The sequence below is a fragment of the Trachypithecus francoisi genome, unplaced genomic scaffold (genome assembly GCF_009764315.1).
Source record: "Trachypithecus francoisi isolate TF-2019V2 unplaced genomic scaffold, Tfra_2.0 Lachesis_group6, whole genome shotgun sequence".
Classification (NCBI taxonomy): domain Eukaryota; kingdom Metazoa; phylum Chordata; class Mammalia; order Primates; family Cercopithecidae; genus Trachypithecus; species Trachypithecus francoisi.
Window position 1 is genome coordinate 87,253,396 of NW_022681471.1, and position 19,350 is coordinate 87,272,745.

General features: G+C 42.8%; 1 protein-coding gene across 1 annotated transcript in view; it reads right to left on the bottom strand.

Moving 5' to 3' along the window:
• Nucleotides 1-19,350, bottom strand: part of ZNF182 (zinc finger protein 182) — a 41,488-nt gene that overhangs the window by 21,041 nt on the left and 1,097 nt on the right. Inside the window, 1 exon segment of the mRNA XM_033202061.1 lies at nt 19,012-19,065. Within this exon segment, the coding sequence (XP_033057952.1) occupies nt 19,012-19,026 (15 nt within the window). The 5' untranslated portion in view covers nt 19,027-19,065.

Here is a 19,350-nt window from a genome sequence, read left to right on the forward strand (position 1 = left end):
GTGTTTGGTTTTCTCTTCTTGTGATAGTTTGCTAAGAATGATGGTTTCCAGCTGCATCCATGTCCCTACAAAGGACGCAAACTCATCCTTTTTGATGGCTGCATAGTATTCCATGGTGTATATGTGCCACATTTTCTTATCCAGTCTGTCACAGATGGACATTTGGGTTGATTCCAAGTCTTTGCTATTGTGAATAGTGCCGCAATAAACATACGTGTGCATGTGTCTTTGTAGTAGAGTAATTTATAATCCTTTGGTATATACCCAGTAGTGGGATGGCTGGGTCATATGGTACATCTAGTTCTAGATCCTTGAGGAATCGCCATACTGTTTTCCATAATGGTTGAACTAGTTTACAATCCCACCAACAGTGTAAAAGTGTTCCTATTTCTCCACATCCTCTCCAACATCTATTGTTTCCTGACTTCTTAATGATTGCCATTCTAACTGGTGTGAGATGGTATCTCATTGTGGTTTTGATTTGCATTTCTCTGATGGCGAGTGATGACGAGCATTTTTTCATGTGTCTGTTGGCTGTATGGATGTCTTCTTTTGAGAAATGTCTGTTCATATCCTTTCCCCCTTTTTGATGGGGTTGTTTGTTTTTTTCTTGTATATTTGTTTGAGTTCTTTGTAGATTCTGGATATTAGCCCTTTGTCAGATGAGTAGGTTGCAAAAATTTTCTCCCATTCTGTAGGTTGCCTGTTCACTCTGATGGTAGTTTCTTTTGCTGTGCAAAAGCTCTTTAGTTTAATGAGATCCCATTTGTCAATTTGGCTTTTGCTGCCGTTGCTTTTGGTGTTTTAGACATGAAGTCCTTGCCCATGCCTATGTCCTGAATGGTACTACCTAGATTTTCTTCTAGGGTTTATGGTATTAGGTCTAACATTTAAGTCTCTAATCCATCTTGAATTAATTTTCGTATAAGGGGTAAGGAAAGGATCCAGTTTCAGCTTTCTACTTATGGCTAGCCATTTTCCCAGCACCATTTATTAAATAGGGAATCCTTTCCCCATTTCTTGTTTCTCTCAGGTTTGTCAAAGATCAGATGGCTGTAGATGTGTGGTATTATTCTGAGGACTCTGTTCTGTTCCATTGGTCTATTTCTCTGTTGTGGTACCAGTACCATGCTGTTTTGGTTACTGTAGCCTTGTAGTATAGTTTGAAGTCAGGTAGCGTGACGCCTCCAGCTTTTCCTTTTGACCTAGGATTGTCTTGGCAATGCGGGCTCTTTTTTGGTTCCATATGAACTTTAAGCAGTTTTTTCCAATTCTGTGAAGAAAGTCATTGGTAGCTTGATGGGGATGGCATTGAATCTATAAATAACCTTGGGCAGTATGGCCATTTTCACGATATTGATTCTTCCTATCCATGAGCATGGTATGTTCTTCCATTTGTTTGTGTCCTCTTTGATTTCACTGAGCAGTGGTTTGTAGTTCTCCTTGAAGAGGTCCTTTACATCCCTTGTAAGCTGGATTCCTAGGTATTTTATTCTCTTTGAAGCAATTGTGAATGGAAGTTCATTCCTGATTTGGCTCTCTGCTTGTCTGTTACTGGTGTATAAGAATGCTTGTGATTTTTGCACATTAATTTGTATCCTGAGACTTTGCTGAAGTTGCTTATCAGCTTAAGGAGATTTTGGGCTGAGACAATGGGGTTTTCTAATATACAATTATGTCATCTGCAAACAGGACAATTTGACTTCTTCTTTTCCTAACTGGATACCCTTGATTTCTTCTCTTGCCTGATTGCCCTAGCCAGAACTTCCAACACTATGTTTGAATAGGAGTGGTGACAGAGGGCATCCCTGTCTTGTGCCAGTTTTCAAGGGAATTTTTCCAGTTTTTGCCCATTCAGTATGATATAGCTGTGGGTTTGTTGTAAATAGCTCTTATTATTTTGAGGTACGTTCCATCAATACCGAATTTATTGAGCGTTTTTAGCATAAAGGGCTTTGAATTTTGTCAAAAGCCTTTTCTGCATCTATTGAGATAATCATGTGGTTCTTGTCTTTGTTCTGTTTATATGCTGGATTACATTTATTGATTTGCGAATGTTGAACCAGCCTTGCATCCCAGGGATGAAGCCCACTTGATCATGGTGGATAAGCTTTTTGATGTGCTGCTGAATCCGGTTTGCCATTTTATTGAGAATTTTTGCATCGATGTTCATCAGGGATATTGGTCTAAAATTCTCTTTTTTTGTTGTGTCTCTGCCAGGCTTTGGTATCAGGATGATGTTGGCCTCATAAAATGAGTTAGGGAGGATTCCCTCTTTTTCTATTGATTGGAATAGTTTCAGAAGGAATGGTACCAGCTCCTCCTTGTACCTCTGGTAGAATTCAGCTGTGAATCCATCTGGTCCTGGACTTTTTTCGTGGGTAGGCTATTAATTGTTGCCTCAATTTCAGAGCCTGTTATTGGTCTATTCAGGGATTCAACTTCTTCCTGGTTCACTCTTGGGAGAGTGTAAGTGTCCAGGAAATTATCCATTTCTTCTAGATTTTCTAGTTGATTTGCGTAGAGGCATTTATAGTATTCTCTGATGGTTGTTTGTATTACTGTGGGGTCGGTGGTGATATCCCCTTATCATTTTTTTTGCGTCTATTTGATTCCTCTCTCTTTTCTTCTTTATTAGTCTTGCTAGCGGTCTGTCAATTTTGTTGATGTTTTCAAAAAACCAGCTCCTGGATTCATTGATTTTTGGAGGGTTTTTTGTGACTCTATCTCCTTCAGTTCTGCTCTGATCTTAGTTATTTCTTGCCTTCTGCTAGCTTTTGAATGTGTTTGCTCTTGCCTCTCTAGTTCTTGTAATTGTGATGTTAAAGTGTCAATTTTAGATCTTTCCTGCTTTCTCTTGTGGGCATTTAGTGATAAAATTTCCCTCTACACACTGCTTTAAATGTGTCCCAGAGATTCTGGTATGTTGTATCGTTGTTCTCATTGGTTTCAAAGAACATCTTTATTTCTGCTTTCATTTCGTTATGTACCCAGTAGTCATTCAGGAGCAGGTTGTTCAGTTTCCAAGTAGTTGAGCGGTTTGGATTGAGTTTCTTAGTCCTGAGTTCTAGTTTGATTGCACTGTGGTCTGAGAGACAGTTTGTTATAATTTCTGTTCTTGTACATTTGCTGAGGAGTGCTTTACTTCCAATTATGTGGTCATTTTGGAATAAGTGCGATGTGGTGCTGAGAAGAATGCATATTCTGTTGATTTGGGGTGAGAGTTCTATAGATGTCTATTAGGTCTGCTTGGTGCAGAGATGAGTTCAATTCCTGGATATCCTTGTTAACTTTCTGTCTCGTTGATCTGTCTAATGTTGACAGTGGAGTGTTGAAATCTCCCATTATTATTGTATGGGAGTCTAAGTCTCTTTGTAGGTCTCTAAGGACTTGCTTTATGAATCTGGGTGCTCCTGTATTGGGTGCATATATATTTAGGAGAGTTAGCTCTTCCTGTTGAATTGATCCCTTTACCATTATGTAATGGCCTTCTTTGTCTCTTTTGATCTTTGATGGTTTAAAGTCTGTTTTATCAGAGACTAGGATTGCAACCCCTGCTTTTTTGTGTTCTCCATTTGCTTGGTAGATCTTCCTCCATCCCTTTATTTTGAGCCTATGTATGTCTCTGCATGTGAGATGGTTCTCCTGAATACAGCAGACTGATGGGTCTTGACTCTTTATCCAGTTTGCCAGTCTGTGTCTTTTAATTGAGCATTTAGTCCATTTACATTTAAGGTTAACATTGTTATGTGTGAACTTGATCCTGTCATTATGATATTAACTTTTTATTTTGCTCATTAGTTGATGCAGTTTCTTCCTAGCCTCGATGGTCTTTACATTTGGCATGTTTTTGCAATGGCTGGTACCGGTTGTTCCTTTCCATGTTTAGGGCTTCATTCAGGGTCTCTTGTAAGGCAGGCCTGGTGGTGACAAAATCTCTAAGCATTTGCTTATCTGTAAAGGATTTTATTTCTCCTTCACTGATGAAACTTAGTTTGGCTGGATATGAAATTCTGGGTTGAAAATTCTTTTCTTTAAGAACGTTGAATATTGGCCCCCACTCTCTTCTGGCTTGGAGAGTTTCTGCCGAGAGATCTGCTGTTGTCTGGTGGGCTTCCCTTTGTGGGTAACCCGACCTTTCTCTCTGGCTGCCCTTCAGATTTTTTCCTTCATTTCAACTTTGGTGAATCTGGCAATTATGTGTCTTGGAGTTGCTCTTCTGGAGGAGTATCTTTGTGGCGTTCTCTGTATTTCCTGAATTTGAATGTTGGCCTGCCCTACTAGGTTGGGGAAGTTCTCCTGGATGATATCCTGAAGAGTGTTTTCCAACTTGGTTCCATTTTCCCCCTCACTTCAGGCACCCCAATCAGACGTAGATTTGGTCTTTTACATAATCCCATACTTCTTGCAGGCTTTGTTCATTTCTTTTGTCTTTTTTTTTCTTTTGGTTTCTCTTCTTGCTTCATTTCATTCATTTGATCCTCAATCGCTGATACTCTTTCTTCCAGTTGATCGAGTCGGTTACTGAAGCTTGTGGATTTGTCATGTATTTCTCGTGTCATGGTTTTCATCTCTGTCATTTCGTTTATGACCTTCTCTGCATTATTAGTCTAGCTGTCAATTCTTCCACTCTTTTTTCAAGATTTTTAGTTTTTTGCGCTGGGTACATAATTCCTCCTTTAGCTCTGAGAAGTTTGATGGACTGAAGCCTTCTTCTGTCATCTCGTCAAAGTCATTCTCTGACCAGCTTTGATCCGTTGCTGGCGATGGCTGCACTCCTTTGCAGGGGGAGATGCGCTCTTATTTTTGAGTTTCCAGCTTTTCTGCCCTGCTTCTTCCCCATCTTTGTCGTTTTATCTGCCTCTGGTCTTTGATGATGGTGACGTACTGATGGTGTTTTGGTATAGGTGTTCTTCCTGTTTGATAGTTTTCCTTCTAATAGTCAGGACCCTCAGCTGTAGGTCTGTTGGAGATTGCCTGAGGTGCACTCCAGACCCTGTTTGCCTGGGTATCAGCAGCAGAGGTTGCAGAAGATAGAATATTGCTGAACAGCGAGTGTACCTGTCTGATTCTTAGTTTGGAAGCTTCCTCTCAGGGGTGTACTCCACCCTGTGAGGTGTGGGGTGTCAGACTGCCCCTAGTGGGGGATGTTTCCCAGTTAGGCTACTCAGGGGTCAGGGACCCACTTGAGCAGGCAGTCTGTCCTTCTCAGATCTCAACGTCCATGTTGGGAGATCCACTGCTCTCTTCAAAGCTGTCAGACAGAGTCGTTCACGTCTGCACAGGTCTCTGCTGCTTCCCCTGTTGTTATTTAGCTGTGCCCTGTCCCCAGAGGTGGAGTCTACAGAGACAGGCAGGTTTCCTTGAGCTGCTGTGAGCTCCACCCAGTTCGAGCTTCCCAGCAGCTTTGTTTACCTACTGAAGCCTCAGCAATGGCGGGCGCCCCTCCCCCAGCCTCGCTGCTGCCGTTTCGGTTAGATCACAGACTGCTGTGCTAGCAATGAGGGAGGCTCCGTGGCCGTGGGACCCTCCGGCCAGGTGTGGGTATAATCTCCTGGTGTGCCGTTTGCCTAAAGCACAGTATTGGGGTGGGAATTACCCGATTTTCCAGGTGTTGTGTGTCTCAGTTCCCCTGGCTAGGAAAAGGGATTCCCTTTCCCCTTGTGCTTCCCAGGTGAGGCAATGCCTCACCCTGCTTCAGCTCTCGCTGGTCGGGCTGCAGCAGCTGACCAGCACCAATTGTCCAGCACTCCCCAGTGAGATGACCCCAGTACCTCAGTTGAAAATGCAGAAATCACCGGTCTTCTGTGTCGCTTGTGCCGGGAGTTGGAGACTGGAGCTGTTCCTATTCGGCCATCTTGCTCCGCGGCAGGACATCTTATGATCCCCTCACCCCAACAACGGAAGGCAACCCAGGCCTGTGTCGCTAAACCCCAAACCTAGCAACAGAACGCGGCCTAGGTAGTCTCTGTTTTCTCCCAAATCAGCAGGAGTCCTTCCAACAACACCAGAAAAGCCTGTGACACCAGCAAAGGAGATTAATCTGGAGCCTTGCTGACAATAAGCAGCCACCGGAAGTGCTCTTCTTCTCCACTGAGCCTGAGACTTCCTTCCCCTATCTAGACACTCTCTCTCCACTTCAAGACACCTGGCAGTCAGGTAGGATGGCAGGGGGATCCCCACACAACAAGCACCCAGCCAGGAAATGCTCTTCATCCCTGCTGGCCAAAGACTTGGCTCTCTCACCCAGAGAACAGACACAATGCAGATGCAGCAGGGGAAAATCTGGACACAACAGGCACCCAACCAAGGAAGCACTGTTTGTCCCCTGTGTAGTGAATTCCTGGAATTTTATGTTGCTTTAGCATCCACTTTGAATATAAGTTGGACTTTCTTGTACAAGAAGCAGGACTCAGTCACCCTTGACACAGTCTCCAGTTCTCCACCTCCTCCCTGTTCCTCAATGTGGTTGACTCAGATATCAGCCTTATACAACCATCTACTGGTGACCATCTCCCTAGGGGACAGCTAGACACAACCTACTTGACTCCTCCCTCTGATCCCCACCCCTGCGTGGACTGCGCAAATATGCCGCAGTGACCACCTCCAGTCACAGCGTGACTCCATGGAACTTGCGCCTGCTTGCTCTAAACCCATCAGTTAAAACTCTCCATGAAAAGACTTCACCCCACAGCTCCGTCCCCCCATGCTTCTCTCTGTCCCCACTCACTGGCTGAGCATGTATGTCATGGACAGCTCTCTGCATCCCATTGTCCCTGCGAGGTGTGCTGCCCTCTTCCATCTGGACCTGTAAGGAATGTGCTGCCTCTGTGACTTCCTGTGTTCTGTTGAGTTGCCTCCTCTGCATCTCCCTTGCCCCACACACCCAAACCTAACTTCTCTCCCGGTCAGGGCTCTCCTACAGAGTGGCTATCTTGGTAGGAACAAGCTGTACCCAGGTCAGACAAGAGCCACAAGGGCGTCTGCCAGAATAAACAGGTTTCCTGGGAGAGGAACACCTGGTCATGGGTCAGACACAGGCACTAGGATAGCTCACCAGGATAAAGAAGGCTCACCAGATAAAGAAGGCTCACCAGATAGGCTCACCAGGATAAAGAAGAATTCTCTGAAAGGCACATGTGTAAACACCCACAACCACATTCCCTGGAGCCCCACCAGGATGGGGTTAGAATTTAAAGCCAAGCATATTATTAGAAGGTTAGAACTTTCAGGCCAACCCCCAGACCTCTAGGGAGGGGACAGGGGCTACAGACTGAGTTAATCACCAGTGCCCAATGATTTAATCAATCATGCCCATGTTATGGAACTGCCATAGAAACCCCTCAATGGCAGGGTTAGGTAGCTTCTGGTTTAGCGAACACACTGTGTTGGGAGGGCGGCACACCCAGAGAGGGCATGGAAGGAAACTCTGTACTCTTCCATCCCTTGCTCTATAGAATTCTTCCATTTGATTGTTCCTGAGTTGTATCCATCATAATAAACTAATAACCATAAGTGCTTTCCTGAGTTCTGTGAGTTGTTCTAACAAATAACTGAACCTGAAGGGTACATAAGAATCTCTGAATTTGTAGTCAACCAGGCAGAAACGCAGGTAGCCTGGGCACCCCACTCATGGCTGGCATCTGAAGTGGAGGTAGTCTTGCAGGAATAAGCCCTTAACTTGGACGTTCTGCACTAATTCTGGTACTTATGTAGGAATTTGAGGAGGACACAATTCAGCCCAGTAACAATTTACAAAGATTTATAGCAGCCAACACAAAAATGCTCCCATGATTACAAGTTCTTCTGACACAAAATCTCAGCAAAGAAACAGAAGTATGAAACAGAGAACAAAATGGAGATTATAGAACCAAAAAATACAACAAGCAAATAAAAACTCACTGAATGAGATCAATAGTTTAGTGGTGATGACAAAGGACAGAATCAGTGAACCTGAGAAAAGATCAACAGAATTTACTCAATCTGAAAAACAAGTGAAAAAAAACTGAAAAAAAAAATGAAAAGAATCTCAGGGACACATGGGACTATAACAGAAGATCAAAATTCATATCATTGCCATTCCAGAAGGAGATGAGGAGAAACAGAAGGCGGTTACAAGAGTATTTGAAGAAATAATACCTGAAAACTTCCCAAATTTGGCAAAAGACATAAACCTGCAGATTCAAGAAGCTGACCAAATCCATAATTCATGCCAAGACATGACAAAATTAAGCTTCTGAAAACTACAGAAACAGAAAAAATTTTGAAAGCAACCAGAGAAAAACAATGCATTACTTATAGGTAAAAAATCAAAACAAAAAATAACAACAAAAAAAAATTTTGAATGACAGCAGATTTTTCATCAGAAACCATGGAGGCTAGAAAAAAGTGGCATAATATTTTTCAAGTGCTAACAAAAAGGGACTGTCTACCACCAATTCTATATCTGGCAAAGTTATCCTTCAGGAATGAAGGGGAAATTAAGACATTCTCAGGTGAAGGAAAACTAAAAGAATTTGTCTCTGGCAGACCTACTCTTAAGAAAACGCCTAAAGGAAGTTCTTCTAACACAAGGGAAGTGATAAAAGAATGAATCTCAAAGCATCAAGAAAGAACCAGGAACAACAGAGCAGAAAAATGACCAATTCTATATAAATACACAGGGAGGAGAAAAGGAATCAGAGGAAGGGGTGGAAAGAGAAAGAATGAGAGACAAACTTCCCTAGGGACTTTTAGCAAACTGACAGAGTCCCTTCCTCTCTAGAGGGTGATTTAACCAATCATACTTTTTTATGTGTGTAAGATGGAGTCTTGCTCTGTTGCCCAGGCTGGAATGCAGTGGTGCAATCTCTGCGTACTGCAACCTCCGCCTCCCGGGTTCAAGCAATTCTCCTGCCTCAGCCTTCTGAGTAGCTGGGATTACAGGCACCCGCCATCACACCTAGCTAATTTTTGTATTCTTAGTAGAGACAGGGTTTCGCCATGTTGGCCAGGCTGGTCTTGAACTCCTGACCTCAGGTGATCCACCTGCCTCGGCTTCCCAAAGTGCTGGGATTACAGGCGTGAGCCACCGTGCCTGGCCAATTGTGCCTTTTTATATTCACATCTTTTTTAGATTCCTGAGTAGTTTTTGTGCAACCGTGCCATCTGCAATAAGAGAGTTCCATTTCTTTTATAAGACCAGCAGAAGAGGCCAGGCGCAGTGGCTCACGCCTGTAATCCCGGCACTTTGGGAGGCTGAGGCGGGCGGATCATGAGGTCAAGAGATCGAGACCACCCTGGCCAACATGGTGAAACCCCTTCTCTACTAAAAGTACAAAAAAATTAGCTGGGTGTGGTGGCACGCGCCTGTAGTCCCAGCTACTCGGGAGGCTGAGGAAGGAGAACTGCCTGAACCCGGGAGGTGGAGGTTGCAGTGAGCTAAGATCATGCCACTGCACTCCAGCCTGGCAACAGAGCAAGACTCCATCTCAAAAACAAAAAACAACAAACAAACAAACAAAAAAACAGCAGAGGAGACAAAAATCTCACAATGAAACAACAATAAAAAGATGTGTGAGTGCACAGCTAACCTTCCCATTGCTTGCAGAATCTGCCTGGCAGTTCAGCAGTATGGCAACTATGGTTTGTCAAAGGCCCACAGTGATGGTGGTAAAACACAGCTGAGATGGCAGACAGGTTTGGTGCAGTGCCTTTTGGCTGGTGCCAGGCAACTGGAGCACACAAGTACACACCCGAGATCTTGTCCTGTGGGCAGTGCAGTATGGCACAAGCAAGATGGAGGAAGCACATTCTACCCTGTCTTTCCCAATGAATACAAGTATAGAACTTGGACAAAGGCCAGGTGTGGTGGCTCACGCCTGTATTCCCAGCACTTTGGATGGCCGAGGTGGGCAGATCACCTGAGGTCAGGAGTTGGAGACCAGCCTGCCCAACATGGTGAAACCCTGTCTCTACTGAAAATACAAAAATTAGCCAGGTGTGGTGGCGGGCGCCTGTAATCCCAGCTAATTGGGAGGCTGAGGTAGGAGAATCACTTGAACCTGGGAGGCTGAGGTTGCAGTGAGCCGAGACTGTGCCACTGCACTCCAGCCTGGGTGACAGAGCAAGACTCCATCTCAAAACAAAACAAAACAGAACAAAAACTTGGACAGAATGCATGAACTAGCAGTTTCATGACTCTGAAAAGTTAAAAAAAAAAAAAAAGGAGCAAGTAGATTATGGGAAAACATCAGAATTTAAAGTACCACTAAATGGACTGTGAGTCTGCCACTTATTCTCTGGTATCTCCTGGCCCAGGATCAAGGCATTATCAAACCAAGAAGAGAGCACTGAGACGCAGAGAGAGAGAGAACTCAAGAAGCAGCCCTCTGGATCTGGCTTGAAGAGTGGTAGAAAGAACCAGGCACAGCTGGGGGAAGTGTGTAGCAGAGCGCAGTAAGTGGAGTCTCAGTTTTCTGTCAGGAGGAGGGCAAGGAGGGCCACAGGGAACCAAAAAGTACACAAGAAATCATGGAGAGGAGGAGTTCACCCCATACAATCATTTATCCACTCCTGGGCTCACCTCAAGCTGTGCATGGATGGATCTAATCCTAAACAGAAAAGCGAACACTTTGAGAACTGAACTAAGGGACAAACCACTGCCTGCCTATGTCCCAGAATGGCCACAGAGTCACACACAGACAGGACAGGTCTGAATGGCACTGCATAGGTTTGAAAACTGAACTGACATTGAAACCACAAACCACAGAAGGCTGATTAGAACTTGCAGCCTGAACTCAACCAGGCTGACTGCCTATCACAAACAAAAACATCAACTTTCTCCTCAGGATTTAAACATAACCCCAACTTATAACTGCATCTTCAAAATGTCCAGGACACGATCCAAAATTACATGGTACACAAAGAACCAATCAAATCTTAACTTGCATGACAGAAAACAATCAACAGACACCATCACTGAGATTACACAGATGTTGGAATTATTTGAGAAAGTATTTAAAATAGCTATTATAAAAACACCCCAAGAAGTAAAGGCAAACACTCCAGGAACCAACAAAAAAAATAGAAAGTTTCACCAAAGAAACAGAAGATATAAAGAAGAACCAGTCGGGTGCGGTGGTTCACGCCTGCAATCCCAGCACTTTGGGAGACTGAGGTGGGAGGATCATGAGGTCAGGAGTTCAAGACCAGCCTGGGCAATATGGTGAAACCCCCGTCTCTACTAAAAATACAAAAATTAGCCAGGCATGGTGGCAGGCGCCTGTAGTCCCAGCTACTTGGGAGGCTGAGGCAGAAGAATCGCTTGGACCCAGGAGGCAGAGGTTGCAGTGAGCCGAGATCGCACCACTGCACTCCAGCCTGGGCGACAGAGCGAGACTCTGTCTCAAAAATAAAATAAAAAAAAGAACCAAATGAAAATTTTGAAACTGAAAAAGATAATAACTGAAATAAACTCTCAATTGATGGACTCAACACAACAGAGATAACAGAGAAAAGAGCAAGTAAGCTTCAAGGTAAACCAATAAAGATTACCTAATCCCAAAAATAAAAAAAACACTGCAGAAACATGAACAGATTCTGAGACCTGTGGGACAATACCAAAAGGTCCAAAACTCATGCCATCAGAGTTCCAAAAGGAGAGGAGAAAGAGGATAGTACAGAAAAATATTTGGAAGAAGTAATTCCTGAACACTTTCCCAAATTTGGCAAAAGACAAAAATCTGTATGTTCAAGAGGCTCAGCGAGTTCAAAACAGGATAACCCCAAAGAAATCCACACTCAGACACATCATCACCAAACTGCTGAAAGCTAAGGACAAGTGAAAAACAACATATTATTTACAGGAGAACAACTATTTAAATGACTGTGGATTTCTCATGAGAAACCAGGGCATGCAGAAGAAGTGGAACAGCATTGTGAAAGTTCCAAAAGAAAACAACAGTCCACTGAAAATCTACAGGCAGTAAAAATCTCCTTCAGAAATGAAGGTGAAATGACATTCTCAAGGAAGGAAAACCAAGACTATGTTGCCAGCAGACTTGCTCTGAAACAACTGCCAAAGGCAGTTCTTCATAACAGGCAATTGATATCAGAAGGAAACTTAGGTTATGAACAATGAAGGAAGAACATCAAAGTGGTAAAAATCTGGGTAAATAGAATAGATTATCCTTGAGTTCTTTAAAATACATTTGACAGTTGGAAGAGAAATAACATTTTATGGTAGAATTTTCAGTATATATGAAAGTAATATTAATACATAAGACAACAAAAACATAAAGGGGAGAGGGAAAAGGGGCTTATAAGATGGTAAGGTTCACACACTTACATAAGATGGTAAGGTTTACCACTTAAAGAGGTAAAATATTGAATCTAAGCATGTTGTGTAAACTTAAATATATACAGTAATTTGCAGGGCAACCACCAAAAAAAAATATGTAACTCTGTAAACAGATAAAGTAAAAAACACAACAGACAAATAAAAATGCAATCTAAGAAAATGTTCAAATAACCCAAAAGAAGGCAGAAAATGAGAAACAGAGGAACAAAAAAGGGAGAAAAACCAGAAAACAAATAATAAAGTGGTAAATACCTAAATCCAAGAGTATCAATAATTACATTAAATGTCAACGGACTGAATGTACCAATTAAAAGGAAGAAATTTTCAAAATGGATTAAAAAAATATTACCCAACTGTTACGGACTGAATTGTACTCCCACCCACAAATTCACACATTGAAGCCCCAACCTGCAATGTGACTGTATTTAGAGACTGGGCCTTTATAAAGGCAATTAAGGTTAAATGAGGTCATAAGGGTGGGGCCCTAACCCAGCAGAACTGGTATACATATAAGAGAAATGGACATCAGAGCTTACTGTGTGTGTGTGAGCAGAGGAAAGGCCATATGAGCACATAGCAACAAGGTGGCCAGCTGCAAGCCAGAAAGAGTGCCTGAGGCTAAAACCAAATCAGTCAGTACCTTAATCTGGGACTTCCCAGCTTCTGGAACTGTGAGAAAATTGACTTCTGTTGTTTAACCCACCCAATCTGTGGTACTTTGTTATGGCAGCCCGAGCAGACTAATATATTCAGCTACATGCTGTCTAAAAGAATATCCTGCCGGGGCGCGGTGGCTCACGCCTGTAATCCCAGCACTTTAGGAGGTCGAGGTAGGTGGATCACCTGAGCTCAGGAGTTCGAGACCAGCCTGGGAGACATGGCAAAACCTCACCTCTACAAAAAATTAGCCAATTGTGGTGGTGTGTGCCTGTGGTCCCAGCTACTTGGGAGGTTGAGGTGGGAGGATCACTTAAGCCTGGGAGGTCAAGGCTGCAGTGAGCCGAGATCATGCCACTGCATTCCAGCCTGGGTGAGAGGGAGACCCTGCTAAAACACACACACACACCACACACACACACACACACACACACCATACTTCAAATATAATAATACAGGTAGGATAAAAGAAAGAATGAAAAAAAGTATGCCATTGAAATACTACCAAAGGGAAACTGGAGTGACCATATTTAATAACAGCCAAAGTAGACTTCAGAGCCAAAACTCATCCAGGATAATGAATGACATAAGGATAAAAAAACTCACCGGCCAGGCACAGTGGCTCACACCTGTAATCTCAGCACTTTGGGAGGCTGAGGCGGGTGGATCGCCTGAGGTCAGGAGTTCAAGACCAGCCTGGCCAACATGGCAAAACCCCGTCTCTACTAAAATACAAAAATTAACTGGGCGTGGTGGCAGGCACATGTAATCCCAGCTACTTAGGAGGCTGAGGCAGGAGAATCGCTTGAAACCAGGAGAGGGAAGTTGCCGTGAGTCAAGATCACACCACTGTACTCCAGCCTGGGTGACAGAGCAAGACTCCATCTCAAAAAAAAAAAAAAAAAAAAAAAATTAATTAATTCACCAAAAAGACATAACACTCCTAAAACTGTATGCATCTAACAACAGAGCTTCAAAATATATGAAGGGAAACTGATACAACTGACAGGAGAAACAGGCAAATCTGCAATAATAACTGTATACTCAATACTTTTTTCTCAGTAACTGATAGAACCAGTAGACAGAAAATCAGCAAGAATATAGAACTAAACACCATCAACCACTGTATGCAATTGAGATATACAAAACACTCCTGTAAAACAACAGAATATACATTCTTTTCTTTTCTTTTTTTTTTTTTTTTTGAGACGGAGTCTCGCTCTGTCGCCCAGGCTGGAGTGCAGTGGTGTGATCTTGGCTCACTGCAACCTCTGCCTCCCGCGTTCAAGGGATTCTCCTGCCTCAGGCTCCCAAGTAGCTGGGACTACAGGCACGTGCCACCACGCCTGGCTAATTTTGTATATACATTCTTTTCAAGTGCACATGGAACATTCACCAAGAAAGACCATGAGTCAGAAAACTAAATGTAACAAGTGTAAAAGACCTGAAATCATACAAAGTATAATATGTTCTCAGACCATAATGAATTTTTTATAGTAATAGATAACAGGAAAATCTCTAGGTACTTGAAAATTAAACATCATTCTTCTAAATAATACATTGGTCAAAGAGGAAGTCTCAAAGAAAATTAGAAAATACTTCAAACTAAACAAAAATGAAAATACAACATATGAAAATGTGTGGGATGCAGCTAAAGAAGTGCTTAGAGGAGGCCGGGTGTGGTGGCTCACACTTGTGATCCCAGCACTTTGGGAAGCCGAGGCAGGTGGATCACCTGAGATCAGGAGTTCGGGACCAGCCTGCCCAACATGGCGAAACCCTGTCTCCACTAAAAATACAAAAAAATTAGCTGGGCGTGGTGGTGGGCGCCTGTAATCCCAACTACTCAGGAGGCTGAGGCAGGAGAATCTCTTGAACCCCGGAGGCAGAGGTTGCAGTGAGCCGAGATCGCACCACTACACTCCTGCCTAAGCCACAGAGCAAGACTCCATCTCAAAAAAAAAAAAAAAAAAAGTCACCATATGATCCAGTAATGTCACTCCTGGGTATATATCCAAAGGACCTGAAATTAGTATGTCAAGGAGATATCTACAATCCCATGTTTATTGCAGCATTATTTGCAACAGCCAAGTTATGGAATCAACCTCAGTTTCCATCAGTGGATGAACAGATAAAGAAAATGTGGCATATATACACAATGGAATATCATTCAGCCTTTAAAAAGAAGGAAATTCAGGCCGGGAGCAGTGGCTCACGCCTGTAGTCCCAGCACGTAGGGAGGCCAAGGCAGGCAGATCACCTGAGGTCAGGAGTTCAAGACCAGTCTGGCCAACATAGTGAAACCCCATCTCTACTAAAAATAGAAAAATTAACTGGGCATGGTGGCAGGTGCTTGTAATCCCAGCTACTCAGGAGGCTGGGGCAGGAGAATCGCTTGAACCTGGGAGGCGGAAGTTGCAGTGAGCCAAGCAGCCTGGGCGACAAAGCAAGACTCCATCTCAAAAAAAGAAAAAAAGAAAAAAGAAGGAAATTCTGCCGTTTGCAACAATGGATGAACCTGGGGGACATTATCCTAAGTAAAATAAGCCAGGCACAGAAAGATAAATACTGCATGTGCTCACTCATATGTAGAAGCTTAAAAAGTTTTCATAGAAGTAGAGTTGTTCTCATAGAAGAACAGTGGTTACTAGAGGCAAGGAAGGGTTGGGGGGTGGGTAGCCAAAGGTTGGTTAACAGATACATAAGTAGAGCTGGATAGGAGGAATAAGTTCTAGCATTCTACAGCACTGTAGGGTGACCATAATTAACAACAATTTAGTGTATATTTTCAAATAGCTAGAAGAGAGGCTTTTCAATGTTCTCAATACTAAGAAATAAATGTTTGAGATGGATATGCTAATTATCTTGATTTGATCATTACACATTGTAGACATTTACCAAAACATCCCAGTATACCCCATAAATACGTATAATTATTATGTGTCAATTTAAAATAATAAGGCCGGGCACAGTGGCTCACGCCTGTAATTCCAGCACTTTGTGAGGCCGAGGCAGGCGATCACCTGAGGTCAGCGGTTTGAGACCGGCCTGCCCAACATGGTGAAACCCCGTCTCTACTAAAAATACAAAAATTAGCCAGGTATGATGGTGCACGCCTGTAGTCCCAGCAACTCAGGAGGAAGGCAGGGGAATTGCTTGAACCTGGGAGCCGGAGGTTGCAGTGAGCCGAGATCGCACCACTGCACTCCAGCCTGGGTGACACAGCGAGACTCTATCTCAAAAAAAAATTTAAGGCCGGGCGCAGTGGCTCACGCCTGTAATCCCAGCACTTTGGGAGGCCGAGGTGGGTGGATCACGAGGTCAGGAGATCGAGACCATCCTGGCTAACACGGTGAAACCCCGTCTCTACTAAAAATACAAAAAATTAGCCGGGCGTGGTGGTGGGCGCCTGTAGTCCCAGCTACTCGGGAGGCTGAGGCAGGAGAATGGTGTGAGCCCAGGAGGCGGAGCTTGCAGCAAGCCGAGATCGCACCACTGCACTCCAGCCTGGGTAACAGAGTGAGACTCTGTCTCAAAAAAAAAAAAAAAATTTAAAAATTAAATAATAAAATAATAAAAGCAAAAAAATTATTAACAATTGGGGTTAGAACAATTGGAAATCCATATGCAAAATGAACCCTGACCTAATCCTCACACCTTACACAAAAATTAATGCAAAAGGGCCAGGCGCAGTGGCTCACGCCTGTAATCCCACCACTTTGGGAGGCCAAGGCGGGTGGATCACCTGAGGTCAGGAGTTCGAGACCAGCCTGGCCAACATGGTGAAACCCCGACTCTACTAAGAATATAAAAATTAGCCGGTGTGGTGGTACATGCCTGTAGTCCCAGCTACTCGGGAGGCTGAGGCAAGTGATTCTTATCACTTGAACCCAGGAGGTGGAGGTTGCAGTGAGCCGAGATGGCGCCGCTGCACTCTAGCCTGGGCAACAGAGACTCCATCTCAAAAAAAAAAAAAAAAAAAAAAAATTAATGCAAAAGGAATCATCTATCTAAATGTAAACTCTAAAACTATAAAATTATAGAATAGGAGAAAATCTTCATGACCTAGTGTTAGGCAAAGTTCTTAGACATGACACCAAGGACAAGATCCATAAATAAATGATTCATAAATTGGAAATTTTCCAAATTAAACATGTTTGCTCTGCAAACAACAATGTATGAGAAGAAAAGGACAAGCAATACACTTGGAGAAAGCATTTGCGAACCGTGTATCTGACAAAGGACCTGTATAAAGGATATATAAAGAACTCTCAAAACTCAACAGCAAGAAAATCCAGTTGAAAAATGGGCACAAACTTTTGAACAGACATTCATCAAGAGGATAGACCAAAAGTAAATAAGCATATATAAGATGCTTAACATCTTTAACTATTAAGGAAATGCAAATTAAAATCATTATGAGATAAACGACTACATAAAAAATACTGACAATACCAAGTACTGACAAAAATCTGAAACAACTGGAACTCATACATTGCTGGGCGAAATGAAAAATGGTTCAACCGCTCTAGAAAATAATTCGGCAGATTCCTAAAAAGTTAAACATACACTTACCATATGACCCAGTAATCCAATATTTACTCCGCAGAAATGAAAACCTATGTTCACACAAAGCCCTGTGCATGATTGTTTAAAGTAGCTCTACTCACAATTGCCAAAAACTGGAAATAACCCAAATGTCTTTCAACAGGTGAATGGATAAATACACTGGAGAACATTTATACCATGGACTACTATTCAGCAATAACAAAGAAACAACTACTGACACACACAACTTTGATGAATCTCCAGGGAACTGTGCTGAGTGGAAACAAACAAACACAAAAAAATCCCAAAAGGTCACATACCACACGATCCATTTCTATTACATTCTTGAAATGACAAAATTCCCAAAACGGAAAACAGATTTGTAGCTGCCAAGAGTTTAGGAATGGGTCTAGTGGAGGAAGGGTAGTGGCTGTGGCCGTAAGGGACAACTTGAGGGATCCTTGCGATGATGGGGCTTGACCATATCAGTGTCAACATCCTGACTTTGATATTGTACTATGGTTTTTGCAGGATGTTATCACTGGGGGAATCTAGGAAAAGAGTACACTGGATTTCTCTGCATTATTCTTTCAATTGCATGTAAATCAATCATCTCAGAAAGAAAAGGTTACATAATACATGACACCCCACTTATATGACATTCTTGAAAAGACAAAACTATAGTGACACAGAACAGACCTGCCACTGCCTGAGGTTACAGGCTGGGGAAGATATGACTATTAACAGAGTAGCATGAAGGAGTTTTTTGGGGTGATGAAACTATTATCTGTCCTATAGATTAGTTACACCAATCTAACAGAAAAATCAATTTCACTGTATGTTAATTTAAAAAATAAAATTGTTTAAAGTGAAAGAAAAAATATGGTGGGCTGCAGGTATCTGAAAAATTTTTGTCTCTTGGACAAAAGATAATTCAAAGTCCAACTAAGAAAACTGCTTCAGGAAAATCATTGGAAAGACAAGCAGGTTCCCTAAGAGATTTCATTCCCAAGTTACATTTTGATGTGATGTCTCCAGCTCACTGAGGAAAGCTGTAGGACTTATCTGCAGGAAAGCATTTGTCACCAGGCTGTGGTTGAGGGCAACTGCACTATCCACATGAAGACCCAGCAAAGAAATACCTTTAAACACAATTCCAGGCAACCTTGACTTCCCACGAAGGCTGTGTGCTCTCTCCTGATGAGTAAGGTGAACCAAGGTACTGCTTATGTTTCCTTTGGCTACCAGAAGGCTCAAAGAGAAACTGACAGCCCAACATCAATATCTGTTACACCCTGAGTCCTGCACACCTCTACATTCTAACTTGGCCTTGATCTGTTGTCTCTTATTTTGTCTAATCCTAATCCTTATTTACAAATACTTTCCTATTTTATGGCAGGGATTTCCACAAATTTCGCTACATCCACAGTAAAATAGAGGAATGAAGAAACAGACAACACACTTACCTGGGGTTTGGCCATTTCCTGCTCTTCTCGGGAAAAAGCAGATATGTGTGACGGCTGAGATGGAACAAGTGGAGAAGAGTAGAGCAGATGAGGAGACCTATCAGACTTTCAGTACCCAGAATTAGCTGCCTAGCAATCCCCTCACATCAGCTGGCCATCAGACTGCTCTCTGGAAGAGTCTGGGCAACCATGTGATTTTAACAATCTGTGTATTATTCACCCTTCATGCGAACATTGAACACAAAAGGTTTTATATACACATATCTTAAATTGTGTACTGACCTATAAAGTGTATTTCTAGGTATTTTCCTTAAGGAAATAATTTATCATAATGTATCA